Consider the following 22,202-nt stretch of genomic DNA (forward strand, 5'->3'; position numbering starts at 1 on the left):
ATAGATAGATAGATAGATAGATAGATAGATAGATAGATAGATAGATAATATAAATGAAAAGGTACAGTATTCAGTCAAAATAATCCATGCTAACTGATTGAAACAATCTATTGATGCTAAAAATGGGTAAAGCAATGGCCTCTGAAGTTGACTATCATCAACTTTAAGTTTTAACACTTAATTGTTTGAGTATAAAAGCAAAACAGCTACCCCAGTAAGGAAACCAAGAGTCCAGAAACTACCTCAGTCAGAAAACACTCAATCTCTTTCTTAAGCAGAGAGATATGGCAGCCAACAGCAGCACCAGCTTATGATAAAAATAATTTCCAAAACCTTCGACAATGATGGAAGATTATGATCAACACTGTTTTATAAAATGTCAAGAAGTGATGGAGGTAAAATAAATGTATTGAAAGGTTGTCATGACACCTAGTTCAACTATAATGTCCCAGAAATTGCTAAGGACAAAATCAAAACAACAAACTGATAACAGAAAAGAAAACATTTGCTAAAGTTACTCTAACAGACTGCTTCCTCTATCAATGAGAGTGAAGCTATCACATGTGGTCTCCAGCATTAGCCTCTTCTGCACTGCATGAGGAAGCAGAAGTGGATCTAAAGAAAACAAAAACATGAAGAACAGTTGTGCCAGGCCAAACGAACACAAAGGAGCACCATGTTAGAGGGAATACAATTTGTTCAGCTTGATGTTTCAGTAGATAGAATATCAAGCTTGGAATTATGCATATCGAAGTAAAAATTCAGCCTCAGACACTTACTAGCTTTGTGACCCTCCTTAATTCACATGATCTCTATTAGCCTCAGTTTCCTCATCTGTAAAATAGGGATGATAAAAATAGCACCTGCCTCCCAGGGATATTGTGAGCATTAAATTAGATAATATTGGTAAAGTGGTTAGTACAGTGCCTGGCACATAGTAAGCATGATATAAATATTTAGCTATTATTAATTTTGGATCATGGATCATTTTAAGAATTATGGCTCAACACAAATGAAAGAGGGCAAAAATAGGCATTTTGGTTACAGGGTAAAATGTATAAGGCATATATCACGAAATGAGCTTGTAAAGGTGGAATGGAATGTGGAGGACATTGAATAATAAAGAATTTCAGGGATTTCTTATAAGCAGTAGGTAACCACAAAAGAATTTTTTAAAGGAGTGACATGACTTGCTATTGTTGTTTAGTCATGTCCAACTCTTCATGACTCCATTTAGGGTTTTCTTGGCAAAGGTATTGGAGTAGTCTGCCATTTCCTTCTCCAGCTCATTTTATAGATGAGGAAACTGAGGCAAGTGGGACAAGCCTGGGGTCACACAGCTAGTTAGTTTCTGAGGCTGGCTTTGAACTCAGGTCCTCCTGATTCCAAGTCTAAAACTCTAACTACTGTGTCACAAAGCTGTCCCCCCGACCCTATTCCCACCATGATATGACTAAATCTACCTGTAAAAAGATTATTCTGGGGAGATGTATTAAGGATGGTTTGGAGGAGACCAAGAGTGGAGATGAGAAGACCCATAAGAAGTCATTGGTTGCTAATCTGAGAAGTGGTTGTGGTAATGAAGACCAATACTAGGGTGACACTACTGGAAGACTAAAGAGAAGTTTAAAAGATGTAGTAAAAAAAGGAATCAACAGAATTTGGCTGGACTGTGACAAATGAAAGAGAGGGAGAAGTCAAAGACAGCCTTTACTAATAACACAGGGACCAGATTCCACACATAATAATACTAACGAGGAGAAAGTTTAGGAAGAGAGAAGGGCAGGTTGGGAGTCCTGTGGGTTTTTAATGTAATCAGAGGGAATTGTCTTTTCTGAGGAGAGCCTCCAAGGCTGCTTTTTGCATGAATGAGTCATGTTTTCTTGATGTCAATAACAAATACTGCATAATCTTGGATTTTCTTCACTTCTCAATCAGCTGTGACTGATCATTCATCACACTGGAGAAAATGCCTGGAATGCTTGCCTGCTTCCTTTCTCATTAGTGTTGTTATCAATGAACCAATAGTTGTTGTTCAGTCATGTCTTACTCTTTGTGACCCCATTTGGGGTTTTCTTGGCAAACATACTGGAGTGGTTTGACATTTCCTTCTCCAGTTCATTTTAATGATGAGGAAGCTGAGGCAAACAGGGTTAAGTAACTTGCCCAGAGTTAGTAAGCATCTGAGGCTAGATTTGAGCTCAGGAACTCTATGCACTGTGCCACCTGCCTCCCTCATGAATGCACAGACTATTCTCATGAAGATCTAGTAATAATGAGAAGGCTGGCATGTGTGTTGGTAGTTCTAATGTTGATTTAAGGGGATGGACAACTTAGTGTTTTTCTGCAAAGGAAGGCCAAAGATAATGTTTCAAATTCAAACCAGTTCCAAAATGAATACATCTTAAGTCTAAATAATAATAATGATATTATTACTTTTACTTATAATTATTACTATTTTTACTTTTATTATATTTATTAAAATTTATGTATTCTTATTACTGTTATTACTTCACATTTACATGGTGGGGAAGTTGAGATCCTATTTACTGGTTAATTTGTGCTTTACTAATAAACTGATTATGCTTGTAACTTTGTACATCAGTCTACCTTAATTGAATTCTACAGAGGAAGTCAATTCAAGAAGGATTAAGTTAAAGTCACCAGGCCCAGAAGAACTACAACTTGTAGGATATTGAAGAACTGGTGGATGTGATTACTAAATCCTTATCTGTGAACTCTGAGAAATCTCTAAGAATCAGAGAAGTACTTCACAGGACTAGAAATTATCAAGTGTTTTTATAATTTTCAACAAGGGGAAGAAGGTAGGTTCTTGAATGATAGTTGAGTGGGATTGACATCCATTCTCTGTAAAATTGTAGGAAATATTATTAAATGAATGGTTAGCGAGCATTTAGAAAGGGAAGTCTTGCTACAAGACAACAGAGGATTGCCAAGAAAAAACCATACCAGATTTACATCATTCATATCCTTTTGACAGGGTATCTCACCTTCATAAACACATTAAAATTGGAGTTCAGCAAGGTATTTGACAAAGTCTAAAGTTATCCTTGTGCACATGATGAAAAGATGAAAGCTGGGCAATAGTATGATTAGACAGATTTGGAATTAATTGAATGTACAAAAAAGAAAAAAAAAGTAGTGATAAATAGATGGATGTCAAACTCGAAAAAAGCTCGTAGTGGAATTCCACAAGGTTTTGTGTCCTTGTGTAACAATTATGTCAGTGGCTTAGATGAAGGTATAGTTAGCATACCTACTGAATTTGCAGTTGACCTAAAGAGAGGGAAACCTAATGATGGGGTGCTTAGATGCCTCTGCTTGAACCACAGTTTGTAAAATCACATCCAGTTCCAAAATCACATTTCTCCCTAGTTTCAAATCTCCCTAGCCTCAAAACACTGTCTCAGGCAGTTTCTCTCTAACTCAAGGGCAGCATACTCTAGCAAAATACTTATCTCTCTTCCTGTTACAGTGGTCAGCTGCACCTATAGCATTTAGTAGTTTGACCCAATTGTGTACTGGCTGAAGCAGCTGTGTACTGGGTCATACCTATTGTATATAACCTACACTCAGTCATATGTATACTCCCTAGCTCATTATTTCCATCCTGTATCCCTTGTTAGCTTGGAGCATAAGTTTATTCCCAACATCTATCTTGTCTTGAACACCTGAGTTTTCCCAGTCAGCCCTGACTGCTAGCTGACTTAGTGACATTTCAAGCCTAAAACCACACCTCCAGGCAGCCACCCCCCTACCCCATCCCTTGGGCTATTTCCCAGTGAATTCTGGGCAATATGCCTGCACAGTAGATATTAAAAGTGTATGTTCCTTTAAGAACTGACCACTCCTTAACTCCTTCCTAATCCCATCCTGACTCACCTAGTTAGAATAATTGGCATATGTTTTACTATGGAATATCATATAAAACTTTAACTCTACCCCTTTAAGGTTGCAGATTCCCTAAGAACTCTTGCCCTCTGTAAAGCATAATAATAAACTTTTACCACCTTGACTTAGAGAATGCTTGAGTCCGTGAATTCATTCCAAACTGCTTCCCAGGGAATCTTGCTGTTGGGGTTCCCAAAACACCCCCCCTCATCAGTAACATAATAGATGAATGAACCAGAATCCAAAAAATTCTTAGCATGTTAGAATAGTAGGAAAATATGGTAAAATGAAATTGAAGATGAATAAGTATAAAGTTCTACAGTTGGGCTATCAACTACATAAATATAAAGTTCTATATTCAGGCTATCAACTACACAAATATTTTTTTTGAAAACTCTAGTAGGCTACATACTCAATATGAATGACACTGCAGCAAAAAAGCTAATGTGATCTTAAATTAATTTTTATCAATAGAGGTCTTCAAGTAAGGGATGTATAACTACCTGTAGAGGAGATTATTTCTGCTTATGTACATCTTACCTCTGTACTTAAGGACAGAGACCTTATCATTCAACCAGTCACAAAGCCACCTAATTATATTATCAACTAGTTCACATCTCTCAGTCTCATACTTCTGGGGTCCCTAGTATTCTAGAATTTTAAAGAGATACCTGGAATGCCACCCAAATAGGTAGCTATTTTTCCCATCATTGCTTTGTCCAAGATGGTAAGTTTTGATTTCAGATCCTCATGGTAAATAGTTTCTCCTTTTAAGCTGTTTGTCAATTCCAGCAACCCTCTGCTGACTCTGAGTTCCACTTTGAAATTTTCATGGGTACATAATTTCTTAGCTTCCATTCGAGATACAATGGTATTTTCAACAGTTACTAGAATATCCTGAGAGGCAAAACAAATACTTGTTGTAAGCAAATAATAATAATTTTATTTAGACTGAATATTTAAGATTTTATTGTATTTCTACAGGGGAGGTACATACAACAGACACTTCAAGTTAATAGACACTTTTTAAGTTTAAGTTCTCATGCCAGTGATAAAATATATTAACAATAAATTACTATTGGCCTTAGAATTATCAGTTCACTATGGTTTCCAAACAAAGACTCAGCAAGTCAACACTTTGTTTCTATTAATTCAGCAAAATGTTCAAGGTACTTAGGTAATTACAGACACAAAAATGTGGGTGACCATAACACTGAGAACAGACTACCTCTCACAAATAGCATAAGTTAATTCTGATGGCAAGTAAAATTAATCAATAAACCAAGAAAGCTTTTATTAAGTTCCATCTATGTGCCTGTGACTATTCTGGGTCTTGGAGTTATGAAGACAAAAATGAAATTGTTCTTGCTTTCAAGCAGTTTAGATTCTATTGGGAGAGGCAGCATGTGTGCATAAGAATATACAAAATGTAAACAAAATAAATTCATGGTAATTTTGTTGGACAGCATGGTGTAGTAGATAAAGAATTGGCCTCAGAATCATGGAAAACCTCCTGCCTCTAACACATGCAAGCTGAGTGACTGACTATATGCAAGTCCCTTAAAATCTCAGAGCTCCCCAGCTCTGTGAGACAAGAGATTACTGATCTGTACTAGTCAAGGCAGTTTCCTAAACCAATGAAATCCCAGCTTTGGTCCCACAAAAACTGCTGGGTAGGTTCCAGTGTTTGTTGTCTCTATTCTTATCTTGGAATAAAAGTATCCTGGATTCTAATTTGCCATATAACAGTAACTGGGTGTCTTATGGTCAAAAGCTGAGATGATATATTTACTATCCCCCAGCTTTATACTCTAGAACAGTTTTTAAGAGGAGGTAACAAAAATATGATCCCAATCAGTCTATCTCTAGTTAGTCTTCTTCCTGATCACAGAGACTTTTGAGTTTCAAGGTATAGCTGGCTAGAAGTGTGGTAGATGTGGGGAATCTACCTGCATAAAACCAAATTTCTAGTTTATGGCCTACTTTAAAAGAGTGGAGACAGACTTTCATTTAGAATGTCTTCCCTGTAAATACTTTCTAAATCTTAAACATTCATTATAGTCCCTTGGAAATAAGCAATATAGTTAAGTGCTAATTAATTATTATAATTACATAATTATAATAATTATTATAATGATTGGATAGGAGCAAAATCAGTCGCCCTGAGGTGGTCAAAAATAAGAATTGAATGGGTTTGAGATGCTCTGAGCATCCAACCTTCCCTATTCCTAATAGGAGGAGGGAAACTTCCTTCATTTCCTTCTCACAGTCACACAGGGTTAAGTGTTGATGAGTGGTACATAAGAAAAGTCTGAAACTTTATTGGTAGCATTTATTCTTGGTTGTCAATTGATAACTAGCGTCCGGGTAAAAGAAGAGAGGTGTAAAATAGTAGCATATAATCTATACATCAGTCCTCATTCCCACACCACCACCCTTCAGCATCCTAGACATCTGACTGGAAAGTAATAATACTGGTATCATTTTGGTTAATGACACTGAAAAAGAGAATCATTAAGCTGAAAGAACCTTTAAGATCCATATAACTTAATGCCCTTCATTTAGGGAGTATGTCATTACTGAATAGACTAATTGGATATATTGTAATCTGCATCAGTCAAGGGTATACCCCTATCATTGAGATCATAGATCCATTTGCATATTTGAGTCTACTGAAAATATGGCTAACAAGATAACAATAGCTGCTTTGATTAAATTTCCTTTGCCCTCCCAATGTTTTGATGTAAAATTTATTTAGAGTAAAATTACCTGTAATCCTGAAGAGCTGGAGTCTACCAAAGATAGTGCAAGAGGAACAGTGTCACCAGAAACCAAGGCAAGCATGACACCAGTGCCAGTAGATGGTCGGAAATCCACGGTTACATTTATCTGCCACCCTTCAGCATTGAGTATGCTATCTGTGCCAAATGAAGCAAGGAGAAATAGAAGCAGGCATGAAGATATTATTGGGACATTCCCCAGAAGAGTCAAATAACTTGGAAGGTGAACAGAGTATCCATTGTCTACCTTGTATAAAAAGTGAAAGATCTTGCTTTTGTCCAGTCTCATTCATCAATAGATCCCTGAGTTTCCCCAAAGGAGACAAATTAGAAAAATCCAAAGTGGAAAAAAACAAATTAGGTTCTGGTACTTTAGTTTATCTTTGTTTCTTTTTATAGCGGTGGATATTTTTCACTTCCAGCAATGGCATTAGCTTCTCTTTACTAGCTTTTAATAGCAAGATGCCTTTCACAGTGACTATGGCTCAAGAGATATTGAATATTGTCCCATTTTATGGTCTGCTATCAGGAAAAAAGCTGTTTACTGTGCCATGTTTCTTTTTTCTGATTGATTAAGAGTACAATTAAGTTCTAGTTTCTGAGCTTCTCAGGGAAAAGAAGAAAGGGAGGTATGATGGTGAAATACAGAAGCTGGCATAAGGGTATGGAGGAGTGATAATAACTTAATAGAGAAATGTTCTAAACATTCCATTATACTTTGTAATTAGAACAACAATCATTCTGCATCAGAAGCAAAGACAATTTTCAAGGTAAAATTAATTCGATTCAACAAGCATTTATTAAGCACTTAAGCATTTGCTAGATACTGAAGTTATAGAGAGAAAGTAAATTCTCTGTTCTCTTGATGCAGAATAGATAACCATGTTAAATAAAGTTAACAAAAGAGGAGAAATATAATGGACAATGTTGACAGTGAATGATTACAGTCACAGAATACAGACTTCCTTTTTAGCCACAATTATTTTATTAGGTCATTTTGGTTAAGTATTTATGGAATTATTCTCCATTAGTGAGGAAGGAGTAAGCAAGGAGTAGGTTGAGTATTTGTTGTTCAAAAAAAAGTATCAAAAATATTTTAAAGGAAACACAAATACATCACTTTTGGAACCCTACTGCCATTGGGAGTGGGTTCAAGATGGAGAAATACACATATATCTAGAAGGGTATAAAAGTCTTCTAAATTCAGAAAGCAACAAAACACTAAGGGGATAGGGAGGGAGGAGAGGGTAAGAGAAGGAATTTTAGAGAGGAAGGTGAGAGGAGAGGTTAAAGGGGGTTATAGAAGGATGTTTAGATTAATGGGAATGGGAGGATAAGGGAGGGGTCCATGGAGATGGGGGAGTAGGTTAAGTAATAGGAGGGCAGAAGTAAAGTAGAGGAGTCAGGAGGGTGAGAAATAAGAGATACACACAAACATAAAATAAAAATCAGGAGTAGAATTTAATTGGGGAAAGGGAACAGGGTGGTAATCATGATCTCTGACAAAGTTTTTTTTTCTGAAAAGAGAAAAATAGGGAAACTACACTATGTGTCAGTCATATTTATCAACCTTGTTTTTAACTATTTAAAACAACTACTAGGGGTGGTTAAGTGGCATAGTGAATAGAGCACCAGCCCTGGAGTCAGGAGGACCTGAGTTCAAATGTGACCTCAGATACTTAACACTTACTAGCTGAGCGACCTTGGACCAAGTCATTTAACCCCAATTGCCCTGCCTTCCCCCCTCCAAAACCAATTGCTACACAACATAAGGTGGGAATGTTGCTATGGTGTAGGAAATAACAAGCTGGTAAACTTGGAAAAATATGGTAAGACTTGGACTTATGAAGGAAGAGGTTATCCACCCTCAAAGAAACAGAGGATAAATAAATATAGTACAGTCTTACGTAGATGCATATGAATATATATGTCTATATATGACTACGATTATTGATATATAAGTATATGTGTATAAGTGTATATATGTATGGGTATATGTGTGTAGATGTATATATGTATATCTTTGTGTATATATCTCCATTTATGCATATGTATGTGCATATGTGTATATGTGTATGCATATGTATATATGTATATGTGTGTCTGTGTGTGTATATCTATCTATGTATTTATCTATCTATATGTGCAAGTTTAATTGCAGCCTTTGGGGAAGTGGGTAGATGAAGAGGAGAAAAAAGAACAAAGTAAAAATTGCACAGCAGAGAACCAAAGAAAACTTACAAGGAGACAAAGAAAAGACAGACAGCTCACAACACAATGCACAGCATTTGTTACATAGGCTTTCTTGAAACAGAAATTTATTGCTGAATAAATTTTTTAATCCTCTATCATGTTCTGCTGTCCACATGGCGATGCTTTTTTTCCTTTATTTTGTGTTATTTTAGTTTTAATATTCAAGTTTGTTTCTTTTTTTCATTTCTTATTTTGTATAAGTTTAAAACAAAAAAACTGCAAAAAAAAATCCCACAAATAAATAAGAAAAAATACATGCTATATGATATCTTGGAAAGAGTCCTGGACTTGGTGCCAGAGAACCAAAGTTCAAATTCTAATGATGCCACTTACTATGTGACTTTAGACAAGTCACTTCCCTTCTCTGTGTCTCATTTTCTTCACTGAAACTGGGAGGGTTGGAATAGACCAAGGGATTCCTAAACATTTGCTGTGTCATGAACCTCTTTAGCATCCTGGCAAAGCCTCAGAATAATGTTTTTAGATGTATAAAATATGAAAGATTAAAAAGGAAACCAATTATATTGAAACAGACATAATTTTCCTTATAGACCCTCTTTCCCCAAAATATATCGACAAATTCCTTAGGGGAGGGATCATGGACTCAATATTAAGAGCTACGGGACTAAACAACCACTTAGGCACTTTTCATTTCTATATCTTGTGGTCCTGTTGCTCTATATGAATAAAATTTCCCTCATTAGTGTGGCTCTTAAGCATTCTCCACCATAGCAGATGATTTCATGAGTTGCTGGACCAAAAGTATTCATTATTTGGTGGCTAGCCTTTTGATGATGCCTCTCCATCTTATATTCCACTGCCATAACCTTAGAGAACCTAAGTTTGCCTGTACATCATAATAAGTCATCAAATTAGGACTAAGTATTTTTAGGCTTCAAAATATTACTTTATAAGTAGTTTTCTAATTTCAAAGTAGAAATACCACTAGAATTCTTCTACAAATTAAGTAGGAATATTTGAATATGAATATAAGAATATATGGCTATGGCTTTATGTGATTTAGTATCAGTTATTAAAAGAAGGTAAGTTACAAACACATAATAAATAATAACATTTCAGAACTTTAAATGCATTAATTTCTCTCTTTAATTTAGAAGAAAGGGGATAACTTACTATAGTCAATGTCAAATTGGGCAACTCCAGAACCAGGATAGTAGGAGCCTTTCTCCACAGAGACCAAACAATGTTTGTTTTGTTTTTCTTGAATAATTTCTCTTACTCCTGAAGCTCCTTGATTCATCAAGTTCCATCCACGAATACATCCATCTAGGCGAGGATTAATCTATACAAGATTTGGAACAGAGATTAATGAGTTAATTTTTCAATGCACCCAAAGTGGACAAAGTAAGCAAAATACTGACAATGTATTTTTTTTACTATCCAACAAACTAGGTTTTCACTTTCAAGGGAAATTCCCTTCTTTGCTAAAACATCACAACTTTTTAGTCATTCTTAATTATTAAAAGATATTTTCATTTAGCTAAAAAATTGCAATCAAAAGTTATTTTTTCTTCCTGTCCTATAAAAACTTGAGTCTTCATCAAACTATTTAGCACTTGGTGACACAGATATGTCATTGTAAGGTCCTCCTCCGACCAAGATCAGTTGACACAGTCATTGAGTTTAATCATAGAGGATGAGGTTTTAAAGTGTCAATAGTTATTAATGTTTCTATAAATCATCTTCCTGCATTGGCTGAACTGAAAACTGTTTACAACTCATGGAGCTTTGAAAACCTAAGCCATGAAGACAGAGTCAACTACATTCTAGTGTTGGAGATAATGTAAGCAGGAGACAACAGTAAGGAAGAACCTAATTTGGTAGAGGGAAAGGAATTTTCCACTCACATACCCCACCCACCAATCTGCAATAGCAATGTAGCTATTCTCTCAGACATCTATCCATACATTAAGTCAGATCAATAGAATTTGAAGAACATTGAGAAAGTAAAGACACATATTTCTGATATACAAATACATAAAATCAAGACAGCTCCAAATCTAAGACAACAGTAAGGAAGGACCTATGTTGGTTGTCTATTTATTATAGGATTCAGAGGCAGTGGAAGCATCAGACAAAAGAGACAGAACTGAGAGCTAGAACAGACCTAATGGACTGATAGTAGCAGAACATAGATTAGAACTCAGGCTCACTGGTTATAAATCCAGCACCTTTTCACAAAATCATATAGACTAGATATGGAATACTAGATAGAAATCTGGAGTTTATGTTGGCCCAAAGTCAAATTAAAATTTGTATAAATGGAAAAAATTCTCATGTTCCCCTCCAAGCTCTGATCTAGGCTGTTCTGACCTCAAAGCCACTCCTCACTTGCTGGAGCTCATTTATGAGCTTTCATCAGTGCCTGGAGCATTCTTTCCATGAAACGTCCAAGCACCCTTGTGGCTTTCTCACCCTGAAACATCCATCTGCCATGCCTAGAGGTGAATTCTCCCTGGAGCCTCAGTTGTGTGGAGGGCTCTAGGCCGGCCATTCCAGGCACTGCTGCTCATTTCCAGACTTTCCCCTTTCCATAGGTTTTAGCTCCCTTTGTATGTTGTTTTCCCCACTAGAATGTAAGCTCTTTGAGGACAGGGATTGTCTTTTTGCTTGTATTTGTATCTCCAGTACTTAGTACAGTGCTTACTACATAGTAAGCATTCAGTAAAAGCCTGTATCCTTCTTTCCTAAACTATGTTTTTGGTATTGATTTTTCTGCAAGTATTACATAAACTATCATTGCTGATATTTAAATATCTCTGAAACAATGAAAGTACTAAAAGTATGCTATAGGTATGAAGGATTAATGATATAGTAAAGACTTTCTCTGTACATTTATAGGACTATGTGAACACATATGTTGTCTTTTCTCCTTGGAATAGGAGCCAAGCTCCCAGGACTAAAATGGTACCTTGCCCTGGTTCCCAGGACTTGAAGTTCAAACTGCCCTTGGCCCATTCCTCTTCCTAGAAGTGTTAGCCGCCGTTCTAGGAACAAACAGAATCTATCTTGCATCCTTTTGAATGGACATTTTGTATATCAATCACAGATGTTTTACTCCTTTGGACTCTGGTCCAGTCCAGAGTTGCAACACATCCAGTGCAGTTAGCTACTCTAAGACATGTAATGCTCTAGCGACAAGCCCCTTAATTGGTCCAATGCCTTTTTTGTCTAAAACTGGATAAAACCTGAAGAGATCCCCCAACTGTTCGGAGTTCACCTGTGGGGAAGACGCTCTGCCCTGGACCTAGAGGTACTCTAGAGGCTGAACCTGGACTCCCTAGCCACATGAGGCAGATGTAGGTGTTCCCCCAATTTGGTGATGTATGTAAATATTTCTATTATTTCCTAGGCTTTATCTTTAAATGTATATTCCTGGGGGCAGAGCCAAGATGGCTGAGTGAAAGCATGAACTTGGCATGAGCTCCCACTCCAATCACTTCCAATACATGTAAAAAAAAATACTGTAAACAAATTTTAGAGCTACAGAACCCACAAAGTGACAGAAAGAAACAAATCTCTGCTGAAGGTAGCCTGGCAGGCCGAACAGGAAGGGTCTGTCACACTGAGCTGGGAGCCAAGCACAGTCCAGAGTGAGCCAAGGTTCTGGCGCCAGGGCAGCCCCAACCAGCTGAGACCGAAGGACAATTCAGGAGAGTGAATTGCCAGCAGCTTTGGCAATTTCCAGATTTTTCAACCCATGAACTCCAAAGACAAAGTAAAAGGTCAGGGGGGAACTCTGTTGGAACACGGGGACTAAAGAGCATGGTCTGGCCCCTACCCCCTCGGCAACAAGTGCAGGAGGCATAGCGGCTGAAGCTGATGCCTCATGGCTGATTCCAGAGCTCCTGGCCTACAGATCAGAGGTGGACCAAGTGACCATTCAGAAGATAATTGATCTTGCTTTAACCTGCTTGGATCTATATCACGTCTTGGGGTGTGTGGCCACTATGCTAGAGCTTGTGGTGGCTGTCAAGACGGCACCCTCCTAATAGGTCCAGCACCTTCGAAAACCCCAGAAATTTGGAACAAAGCTCTCTCCATTCTGGAAGCAGAGTTCTACCATGGCATAGAGTTCAAAAGTCAACTAATTGACAGGCAAGATGAGCAAGCAGAGGAAATGCAATCAGACCATAGATTCTTTTTATGGGGACAAAAAAGATCAAAGCATGGAGTGGGAAGAAGACAACACAGTAAGAACTCCTGCATCAAAATCTTCCAAGAAAAATATGAATTGCTTGCAGGTCATGGAGGAGCTCAAGAAGGATTTTGAAAATCAAGTAAGAGAAGTGGAGGGAAAATTGGGAAGAAAAATGGGAATGATGCAAGAAAATCATGAAAAGTAAGTCAACAGCCTGATAAAGGAGCCCCCCTCCCAAATACTGAAGAAAATAACACCTTAAAATAATAAATTAATTCAAATATCAAAAGAGGCCCAAAAAGCCAATGAGGAGAAGAATGCCTTAAAAACTCTAATTTGCCAGATGGAAAAGGAATTTCAAAAAGTCACTGAAGAGAATAATTCCTTCAAAATTAGATTGGAGCAATTGGAAGCTAATGACTTTATGAGAAATCAAGATACTATAAAGCATATCCAAACAAATGAAAAACTAGAAGGCAATGTGAAATATCTCACTGGAAAAACCACTGACCTGGAAAATAGATTCAGAAGAGATAATTTAAAAATTATTGGACTAGTTGAAAGTCATGATAAAAAAAAAAGAGCCTAGACACCATCTTTCAAGAAATTATCAAGAAAAAATGCCCTGATATTCTAGAACCAGAGGGAAAATTGGAAATTGAAAGAATTCACCAATCACCTCTTGAAAAAGATCCCCAAAAGAAAACTCCTAGGAATATTATAGCCAAATTCCAGAGTTCCCAGGTTAACGAGAAAATCATGCAAGCAGTCAGGAAGAAACAATTTGAGTATTGTGGAAACACAATCAGGATAACACAAGAGCTAGCAACTTCTACATTAAGGGATTGAAGGGCTTGGAATATGATATTTCAAGGTCAAAGGAGGTCAAAGGAGCTAGGATTAAAACCAAGAATCAACTACCCAGAAAAACTTAGTATAATGCTTCAGGGGAAAATATGGTCATTCAATGAAATAGAGGATTTTCAAGCATTCTTGATGAAAAAACCAGAGCTGAACAGAAAATTTGACTTTCAAATGCAAGAAGCAAGGGAAGCATGAGACGGCAAACAGGAAAAAGAAATCATAAGGAACTTAGTTAAGTTGAAATATTTACATTCCTACATGGAAAAACGATCATTGTAACTCATGAGACTTTTCTCAGTATGAGGATAGTTGAAGGGAATATATATGTGTATATATAGATATATATATCTATACGTACATATATGTATGTATGAATAGGATGGTGTATGTGTCTGTGTGTGTATATATATATGTGAGTGTGGGCATAAGTATGTACATGTATATATAGACAGAGGACACAAGATGAGTTGAATATGAAGGGATGATATCTAAAAAATAAAATTAAGAGGTGAGAGAGGAATTTCTTGGGAGGAGAAAGGGAGAGATAGATTAGTGTAAATTCTCTCATATAAAAGAGGCAAGAGAAAACTGTTACAATGGAGGGGAAGAGCAGGAAGGTGAAAGGGAATGGGACGACTTTATTCTCACTGAATTTGGCTTAAGGAGGGAATAACATACACACTCAATTGGATATCTTACCCTATAGGGAAACTGGGGAGGGGAAGGGGATAAGAGGGGGGATGATATAAGGGAGGGCAAATTGGGGGAGAGGGTAGTTAGAAGCAAGTACTTTTGAAAAGGGAGATCGTCAGAGGAGAAAATAGAATAAGTGGGGTGTGGGATATGATGGAGGGAAATATAGTTAGTCTTTCACAATATGACTACTACAGAAATGATTTTGGTAACTAGACATGTACAACCTATATTGAACTGCTTATCTTCCCAGTGGGTGTGGGTGAAGAGGGAAGAAAGGAAAAAATCTGGAACTCAATAAATACATATTCCTAAATTTCTTTAATCCTGCTTCATACAGCCCTTGTGTACAAAATAAATGTTACACTGATTCTAATCTGGTGTGAGCACATTCATTATATGGTGTAATCCTATCCTGAAAATAGTTAAAGCAGCTGCATGTATCTCTTTAACTATACAAGGTACTAAATGTTATGAGGTTGAATCATTACCGATTTCATAAGACCATTTTCCATTGTACGAGGCAATCCTGCAAAGTACACTTTAGTTTCCAGAAAACCATTGGTAGGTTTGAAAAGACGAGCAGGGCTGTTTATATTCATCACTGCTTCTTTGGCTATTTTAACACTTATACTGCTTTCTAACTCTTCAACAGACACCTAGAATCAATAGGAATATATTGTAGTTAGCTGCAGTGTGAAATGTCGGATTTTATAAATTAAATTACTCTTAGAAAAGATAACAAAACTTGAATTAAAGTAACAGCATTTGATCACAAGTCCAAAGCAATGAGGAAAAGACAGATTAAAACACCAGTTGCCTTAGAATAGTTTTAAAATCCCAGTGTCCTACAAAGTGGAGTATAAAAAAAAAATGAAATAGATTATACTGTAGAATGGGTAGATGACCTTATTACTTATTGTTTACATGTGTATTTAGCACTTTTGAAGGTATAGGGCAACTATACGATATTAAACAGTTGCCTAATCAGTGCTTTAAAAAAAAAATTTTAAAGTAAGTAATGGAGGAGCGGCTAAGTGGTGCAATAAATAGAGCACTGGCCCTAGAGTTAGGAGGACCTGAGTTCAAATCCAAACTCACACAGTTAACACTCACTAGCCGTGTGACCTTGGGCAAGTCACTTAACCTCAGTTGCCCTACCCGCCCCCCTCCAAAAAAAGAGCAAAGAAATGTTTAATAAAAAAAGTAAGTAAAGGAGAATTAGCACTTCAAAAGTCCTATCTGCTGCTTAAACCATATATATATATATATATATATATATATATATGATATATTTCATTTCCAGGATATTTAAAGAAATTTAAGTTATAGCACATCAAAAGATCTGAAAGCTAATTCTCTTTACCAAGATTTCATTTTTAATTAGGTTCTTTCAATTATTTTAAAACGTTTGTTTAAAAGTTGTTTATATATCAAGAAAATTGGAGAAAAATTATCTATGCAAATTAACAAATTTTTTTATTTATTCATGTAAAACTATATAACTAAATATCAAAAACTTTCTTACATTATCCCACTATTATAAAGTAATATGACAAATTTTAGTGTATGTTATTTTGTGATAACACCACCTGGGTTATGTTTCTTACTCTGCATCACAAAATTATTCCAAATAATTGATTTTAAGCTGAATTTCTTTCATCTAAAATTATTTTTGTGAGATTTAAAAATGTATATTTAGTTACTTTATTAAAGCATATTCTATAGCATGATTATTACCAATGTTTTTAAGTTAATAAATAAACTACCATCAAATCAGGGGTGGAGAACCAACAGCCTCGACATTGCATGTGGCTTTCTAAGTCCTCAAGTGCAGCCCTTTGACTGAATTCAAATTTCACAGAACAATTTGCCTTAATAAAAGGATTTGTTCTGTAAAACTTGGACCCAGTCAAAAGGCTGCACCCAAGGACCTAGATGGCCACATGTGGCCTTGAGGCCAGAGGTTCCCCATCCCTGGAAACCCTTTAGAAGTTCTGATATAAAATGAATGTTTTGTTTTTTTTTAGCTTTCTATGCCAAATAAATTTCCAGGAAACATTTTATAGCATAACTTACTAAATTGCCAAATTTTTAATCAGTAATGTATTACAATACTATTCAAAAAAATTGAAAAACATTCACCTGGAAATTATACGTAAATTACTAAAATGTTTTAATGTAAACAAAATGTGTGTCTGTCTATGTATGTGTGTATATATACACATATTTATCATATTTAAAAGTCTCTGGGCTACTTACTAGTTCTTAAACCTTAATCAGTTGGAAAATTGCATTTAGTCCTAAAAACAGGTTCCTCTAAAAGTAAGATCATATCATGATATAATATATAATGAGTTTGTTTTCACAAGAAGCTCTTAGTTGAAGGAAGTATAAGAAAAACGCAGTATTGTGTATTGTTCCATACTGTTCAATATTCTGTCTCTGATAAGGGCTTAATCATAAGAGATTATAATAAATTTCCTCCATGATCTTTGATTTCACAGGTTTAGGGAGACAGTCTGAACACCTCTTTACCATTACTTTTCCTCTCAGAGCCTCGGTTTACTCACCTGTAAAATGGGGTTAATAACATATATATTGCATGTGTCAATATGTTTTATAGCAATTTGCAACCCTTTAAGTGCTATACAAAGGCAAGTTATTATTATCTCCTGATTCTTGACAGTACTCCTCCTACTAATTCAATTCAACAAGCATTTATGATGTGCCTACTATATGCAAAGCACTGTGCTAGGTACTATGGCACATTTATTCCTTAAAATCAGGCAGGATTCTGGAATATAAATAATTAAGGTAATAATGTGGTAAAAGCTGGGTTAACTGGCACAATGGAAGATCAGATGATATGAGTCAGCACAAAATTCTGACTAATTAATTATATATATTTATGTATGGGAGGTCTGTTATGGTATACCTCAACCTATGAAATCAAAATCATGAAGGACACTACCATGACCTCTCATCACATGACCCTTATCAGAGACATGCTTCTGGCAGAATGTAGGGGACACTATGGTGAAAGTAGCTGAAGTATCAAAGTAGCTGAAAATTCAGGGCAAGGGTTCCAATTTGTCCTGATTTGCAAGAGCTTGACATTTACTAGCATATTTACTACACTACTGGGAAGGCCCCATAGAATGAACAGCATCACTTCCCTTCCAGTCACTTTACTGAATTCTCTTTTATTGGCAAGGTACTGGTACCCACTGCTATCGAAGTAGGAGATTTAATCCTAGTATAGGGGAATCTGATCATCTACTTTTACATAGCTCCTCAGCATATGCCAGTCATGGGCTCTTAAATCAGAGGCCATTAGGCTGAAAAGGGCTTTAAGAACAGCAAGTCCAACTCCCTTATTTTACAAATGAGGCAAATGGAGTCAAGACAGTGAAGCAATTTGCCCTGAGTTATACAAGTTCATGTCGAAGCTAGGACTTGAACCCAGGCCTCTTCACTTTTAACTCCACCTTTTTCCCCCAATGTGCCATGCTGCTTTTCAGTGTTCTATTTTGGCAGTGAGCAGTGATGATTAATTGCTAGCTGCCATTGAACAAATCACTTTCTGTCTATTCCTCTGAACAGAGAAGCAATGACTTCTAATCTCCTATTAGTATAACTCCTATTAGTGACTAATTCTCAGTAGAGACAGGCAATAATCTCTTTTTCCCTTTTCTTGAAAAAGTATTCTATGCTCTCTATTACAGAAAGCATAGTTCACAGTAACCAGGGTGAACACTTATTTTGGAGGATTAATTGAAATGTTTGATTCCAAAGCATTCCCATTGGCAAGAGGATACATAATTCACTTTCTACTTCATGTGTAAAAGCCATTTATCAATTTACCTTTATATATGTAAAAAGTAATTTGTTATTAAAAATGTGTATCTTTTTGATAGAAACAACTGTTGAGCATAGGGTCATAATCAGGCATGGACTATGACTAAATGAAAATGAGAAACTGGATTTAGGAATAGAGGGGACCTTATAGATGATGATAATCCAACCGTTTTATTTTACAGATGAAGAAATCTTACATAGATTTATAGATATAGATAGGGACAAAACTAGAGTCTCTCAGTTTCTGGGACAATGCTCTTTCTACTTTGCCTCATACAGTCACCTAATGGAGGCAATAAGAGGTAAAAGTATAATCCAGAGGTAATAACAAGTATGCCCTCTAAGATATGCATCAAACTTTATAAAGTGATAGGAATACTATAGGTATATTGTCAGGGAATCAATCCCCATTCTATTACAATAATACGTAGTTTATTTTGCATCTATTTTACGCAACATCAGATAAACCTAAATTTAACATCAAGGTTGATATTTAATAAAGTGACATTTGTTGTTGTTCAGTTATTACAGTCATATATGACTTTTCGTGATCCCATGGACCATGCTGTCCATGGGGTTTTCTTAGCTAAGAGAATGGGGTAGTTTGCCATTTCCTTCTCCAGAAGTTGTCATTTAATTGCTACTATGATCAATTATTACTGAGATTATATATATATGTACCAAGTATATGTTATATTATATATTATCATATATAATATAATTATAATATATAATTACATAATATATGTTATTATAGAGACATAACAAAAATTGAGACTGATCATTTTAAAACTTACTATATTCCATAGGCCATCATTAATAATTTTACCACCACTTGTGACTTTAGTCCCATGTTCATTTTTGAACTGAATTTCAATCCTCCCATCACGAACGGCAAGCAGGAACCATGCTGAGTGATCAAGGGATTCTGCATAGAGTATAACACCCTCTGAGTCATAGGTCCGAAAATCAAATTCAGCTGAAAATCTAACAGCAGAATGAGAGGAATGTTATTCAACACGTGAAATTTTAGAAGACTTAGTACATAACTCTTTTAATTATATTGGCAAAAATTTACTGATTCAAAAGAGCAACTAATTATCTGGCTCCTTGGAATTAATAAAAAAAAAAGTCAGAATTAGATCTTTGGGTAGATTCTCTTTTAATCTATTACATCATATAGAAATTATTTTGCTTTCTTTCCAGTTTACAGATACGTTTCCAAGTCACCGAAAGCCTAATAAAGTTTCTATCTTTCCTTTATGTCTGTGAATTCCACCCCATTCCTCCCTCCAACTTTAGACTCTTGCAAATCTGATTTGAATTGTGAGGATTTTCAAAGATAATTTATCTAACTCGTGTCTCTTGCCGTCATACAGTTTAAAGAGACAAAAAACTGGCAACTTCTGGAGTTCATGCAAACTTAAATATTCATTTGCTCACCATCTTAACAGATTTTGAAAGAAACAGCGTGGAAACATTAAAACATTTAATGAGACAAAAATAAGTGCTTAACATAGTGCTCATCATACCAATCAATAAGTATTTATTAAGCTTTGCTGTGTGCCAGGTACTGTGTATACTGCGCTGAGGCTGCATGTATAAAGAATGAAACTAAAGTACATAAAAATTGCATATAGAATAAATATAAAGCAAATAAATATGAATATATACAACTTATACATACAAGGTAATTTTGAAAGGAGGACATTAGTAGATGGGGGAATCAGCAAAGGCTTCATGAAAATGATGGAGATTAAGCTGCATGTTAAAGTAAGAGAGGGATTCTGTGAAGTGGAGGTAAGGAGGGAGTGCATTTAATGCATATAAGGAGGTCAGTGCAAATACAGATGGAAAAATGAGTATGAAGAAAAGAGAGTTCAATTTGGCTGGATCACAGAATGCTGGAGGGAGAGAAAATTATATCTAATGACTCTAGAAAGATAGGTTAGGAACAGCTTGTTTAGAGCTTTAAAAGTTTAATAAAGGAGTTTTATTTTGTCCTAGAGGCAACAGGAAGACACTGGAGTTGATTGAGTAGAAATCACATGGTCAGATCTGAGCTTAAAGAGGTATTTGTTCAGGAAGATGTTTGCAGTTGTATCTTACATATAAAATTATACAACAGTTCTAAAGTTAGAGATATAATGAAGATATTTTCCCCATAGTTTCTTGGAAAGATTCTTATAACTGCGTAAAAATTATATTAATCATAAAGGGATTCTTGGGACCTGAAGATGTTAAGAGCTTAAATCAAGAAGAAACTTAAGTCATGTGACCTTTTTGGTACATTGTCATTTGCTTTGAAATATCACCAAGACTTAAAAGAGAAGTAATTCTCAACTTGTCTTTGCAAGTTAAATACTGTAAGGGACTCTTGGACATCCAACAAAAGGAAAGTTGTTTCCCTAACTGAATGGCACTATAGAATCCAGGCCTGATCGCTTCCCTGGAAGCGTTCTCTGGTTCAGCATCCCTACTGAACAATATAATAAGATGAGGGTACTTCCCTTGGGGTAGGCTCTAGTCATCAGAGAGAAATATGCTATAGCACCCATGAAGGTGATTCTTCTGTTATTGCCCCACTACATTACTACCATAAAATGACATTCTTGAGGAGGGCAGTGACAGCTCCAACAAAAATTACCCTTACCCAGCAGTCACTGAAGGCTCACCCTAAAGATAAATTCCAGTGATAGGAAGTAGGAGAAACCTGGAAAGGCTAGATAGGTTTCCTAACACATTTCTAAGAAAAGGGTTCCACAGCGAGTAAGAGCATCGGCTCCAGTGTCGGGATGACCTGGGAATCGAATCCGGGCTCAGACACGTAGCACCCACCCAGAAACACCTGGCTGTATAACCTTGAGCAAGTTACTTAACCCCAATTGCTTAGGGGAGGCCAGGTGGCTCAGCGAGTAAGAGCACTGGCTCCAGTGTCGGGATGACCTGGGGATCAAATCCGGGCTCAGACACTTGGCACCACATCCAGAAATAACTGGCCGTGTAACCTTGAGCAAGTTACTTAACCCCGATTGCTTTAAAAAAAAAAAAAAGAAAAGGGTTCAAGTGAGAATAAAGGGATATTCCTCTCCAATACTATAAGATATTTGTACTTGGTATCCTTTTCAACATTAACACTGCACAAAAATAGTTTTTTAAAAGTCCAGAAGTGTGCAGAGATTGGCAAGCTGGCCAGCTAACAACATGGCAGTATTTATATGTGAACTATACAATTTTTTAAAAAAAATCATTTTGCTTGGCAAATGGCAAATTGTGATTGTTTCATAACCCTTTAAACATTTTTCTAAGCTGGAGTAGTGTCTGGTCAAAAACCAAAACTGTGTGCACTCAAATTCTTCCAGAAGTTCATTTTCTTGTGCTTTGCAAAATGATACTAAATTGATAGTTCAAAGGATTCTATTCCATTTAATGTGTCTCTGGAAATCATCAAAATCCTGATCTATCAAAAGGAGGGCAGTTAATCACTTCTCAGGCATTCTGTACTGATGGTTGGAGAACGAATGTGTACAACATGGAAGGGAAAGGAAAGGAAGATTTTTTTCTTAAGAATGGAAGTGAGCCACTTGACAAAAAAAAGAAATAGAAGGAAAATGTTTCCTCAGTGAACTCAGACCCACAAACAGATGATCAAATCATCATGAATTATCAAAAGTAAT

General features: G+C 36.1%; 1 protein-coding gene across 1 annotated transcript in view; it reads right to left on the reverse strand.

Moving 5' to 3' along the window:
• PROS1 (protein S) overlaps positions 1-22,202 on the reverse strand; it is a 96,606-nt gene that overhangs the window by 11,779 nt on the left and 62,625 nt on the right. Inside the window, exons 9-13 of the mRNA XM_069093935.1 lie at positions 19,323-19,512; positions 15,156-15,323; positions 10,080-10,248; positions 6,682-6,830; positions 4,584-4,809 (exon numbers count right to left, since the gene is read on the reverse strand). Of these exons, the coding sequence (XP_068950036.1) occupies positions 4,584-4,809; positions 6,682-6,830; positions 10,080-10,248; positions 15,156-15,323; positions 19,323-19,512 (902 nt within the window). The remainder of the gene's footprint in view (positions 1-4,583; positions 4,810-6,681; positions 6,831-10,079; positions 10,249-15,155; positions 15,324-19,322; positions 19,513-22,202) is intronic.

The sequence above is a fragment of the Petaurus breviceps genome, unplaced genomic scaffold (assembly GCF_028583685.1).
Source record: "Petaurus breviceps papuanus isolate PSGF00001 unplaced genomic scaffold, PetGlider_PUasm1.0 213, whole genome shotgun sequence".
In the NCBI taxonomy this organism is placed as follows: domain Eukaryota; kingdom Metazoa; phylum Chordata; class Mammalia; order Diprotodontia; family Petauridae; genus Petaurus; species Petaurus breviceps.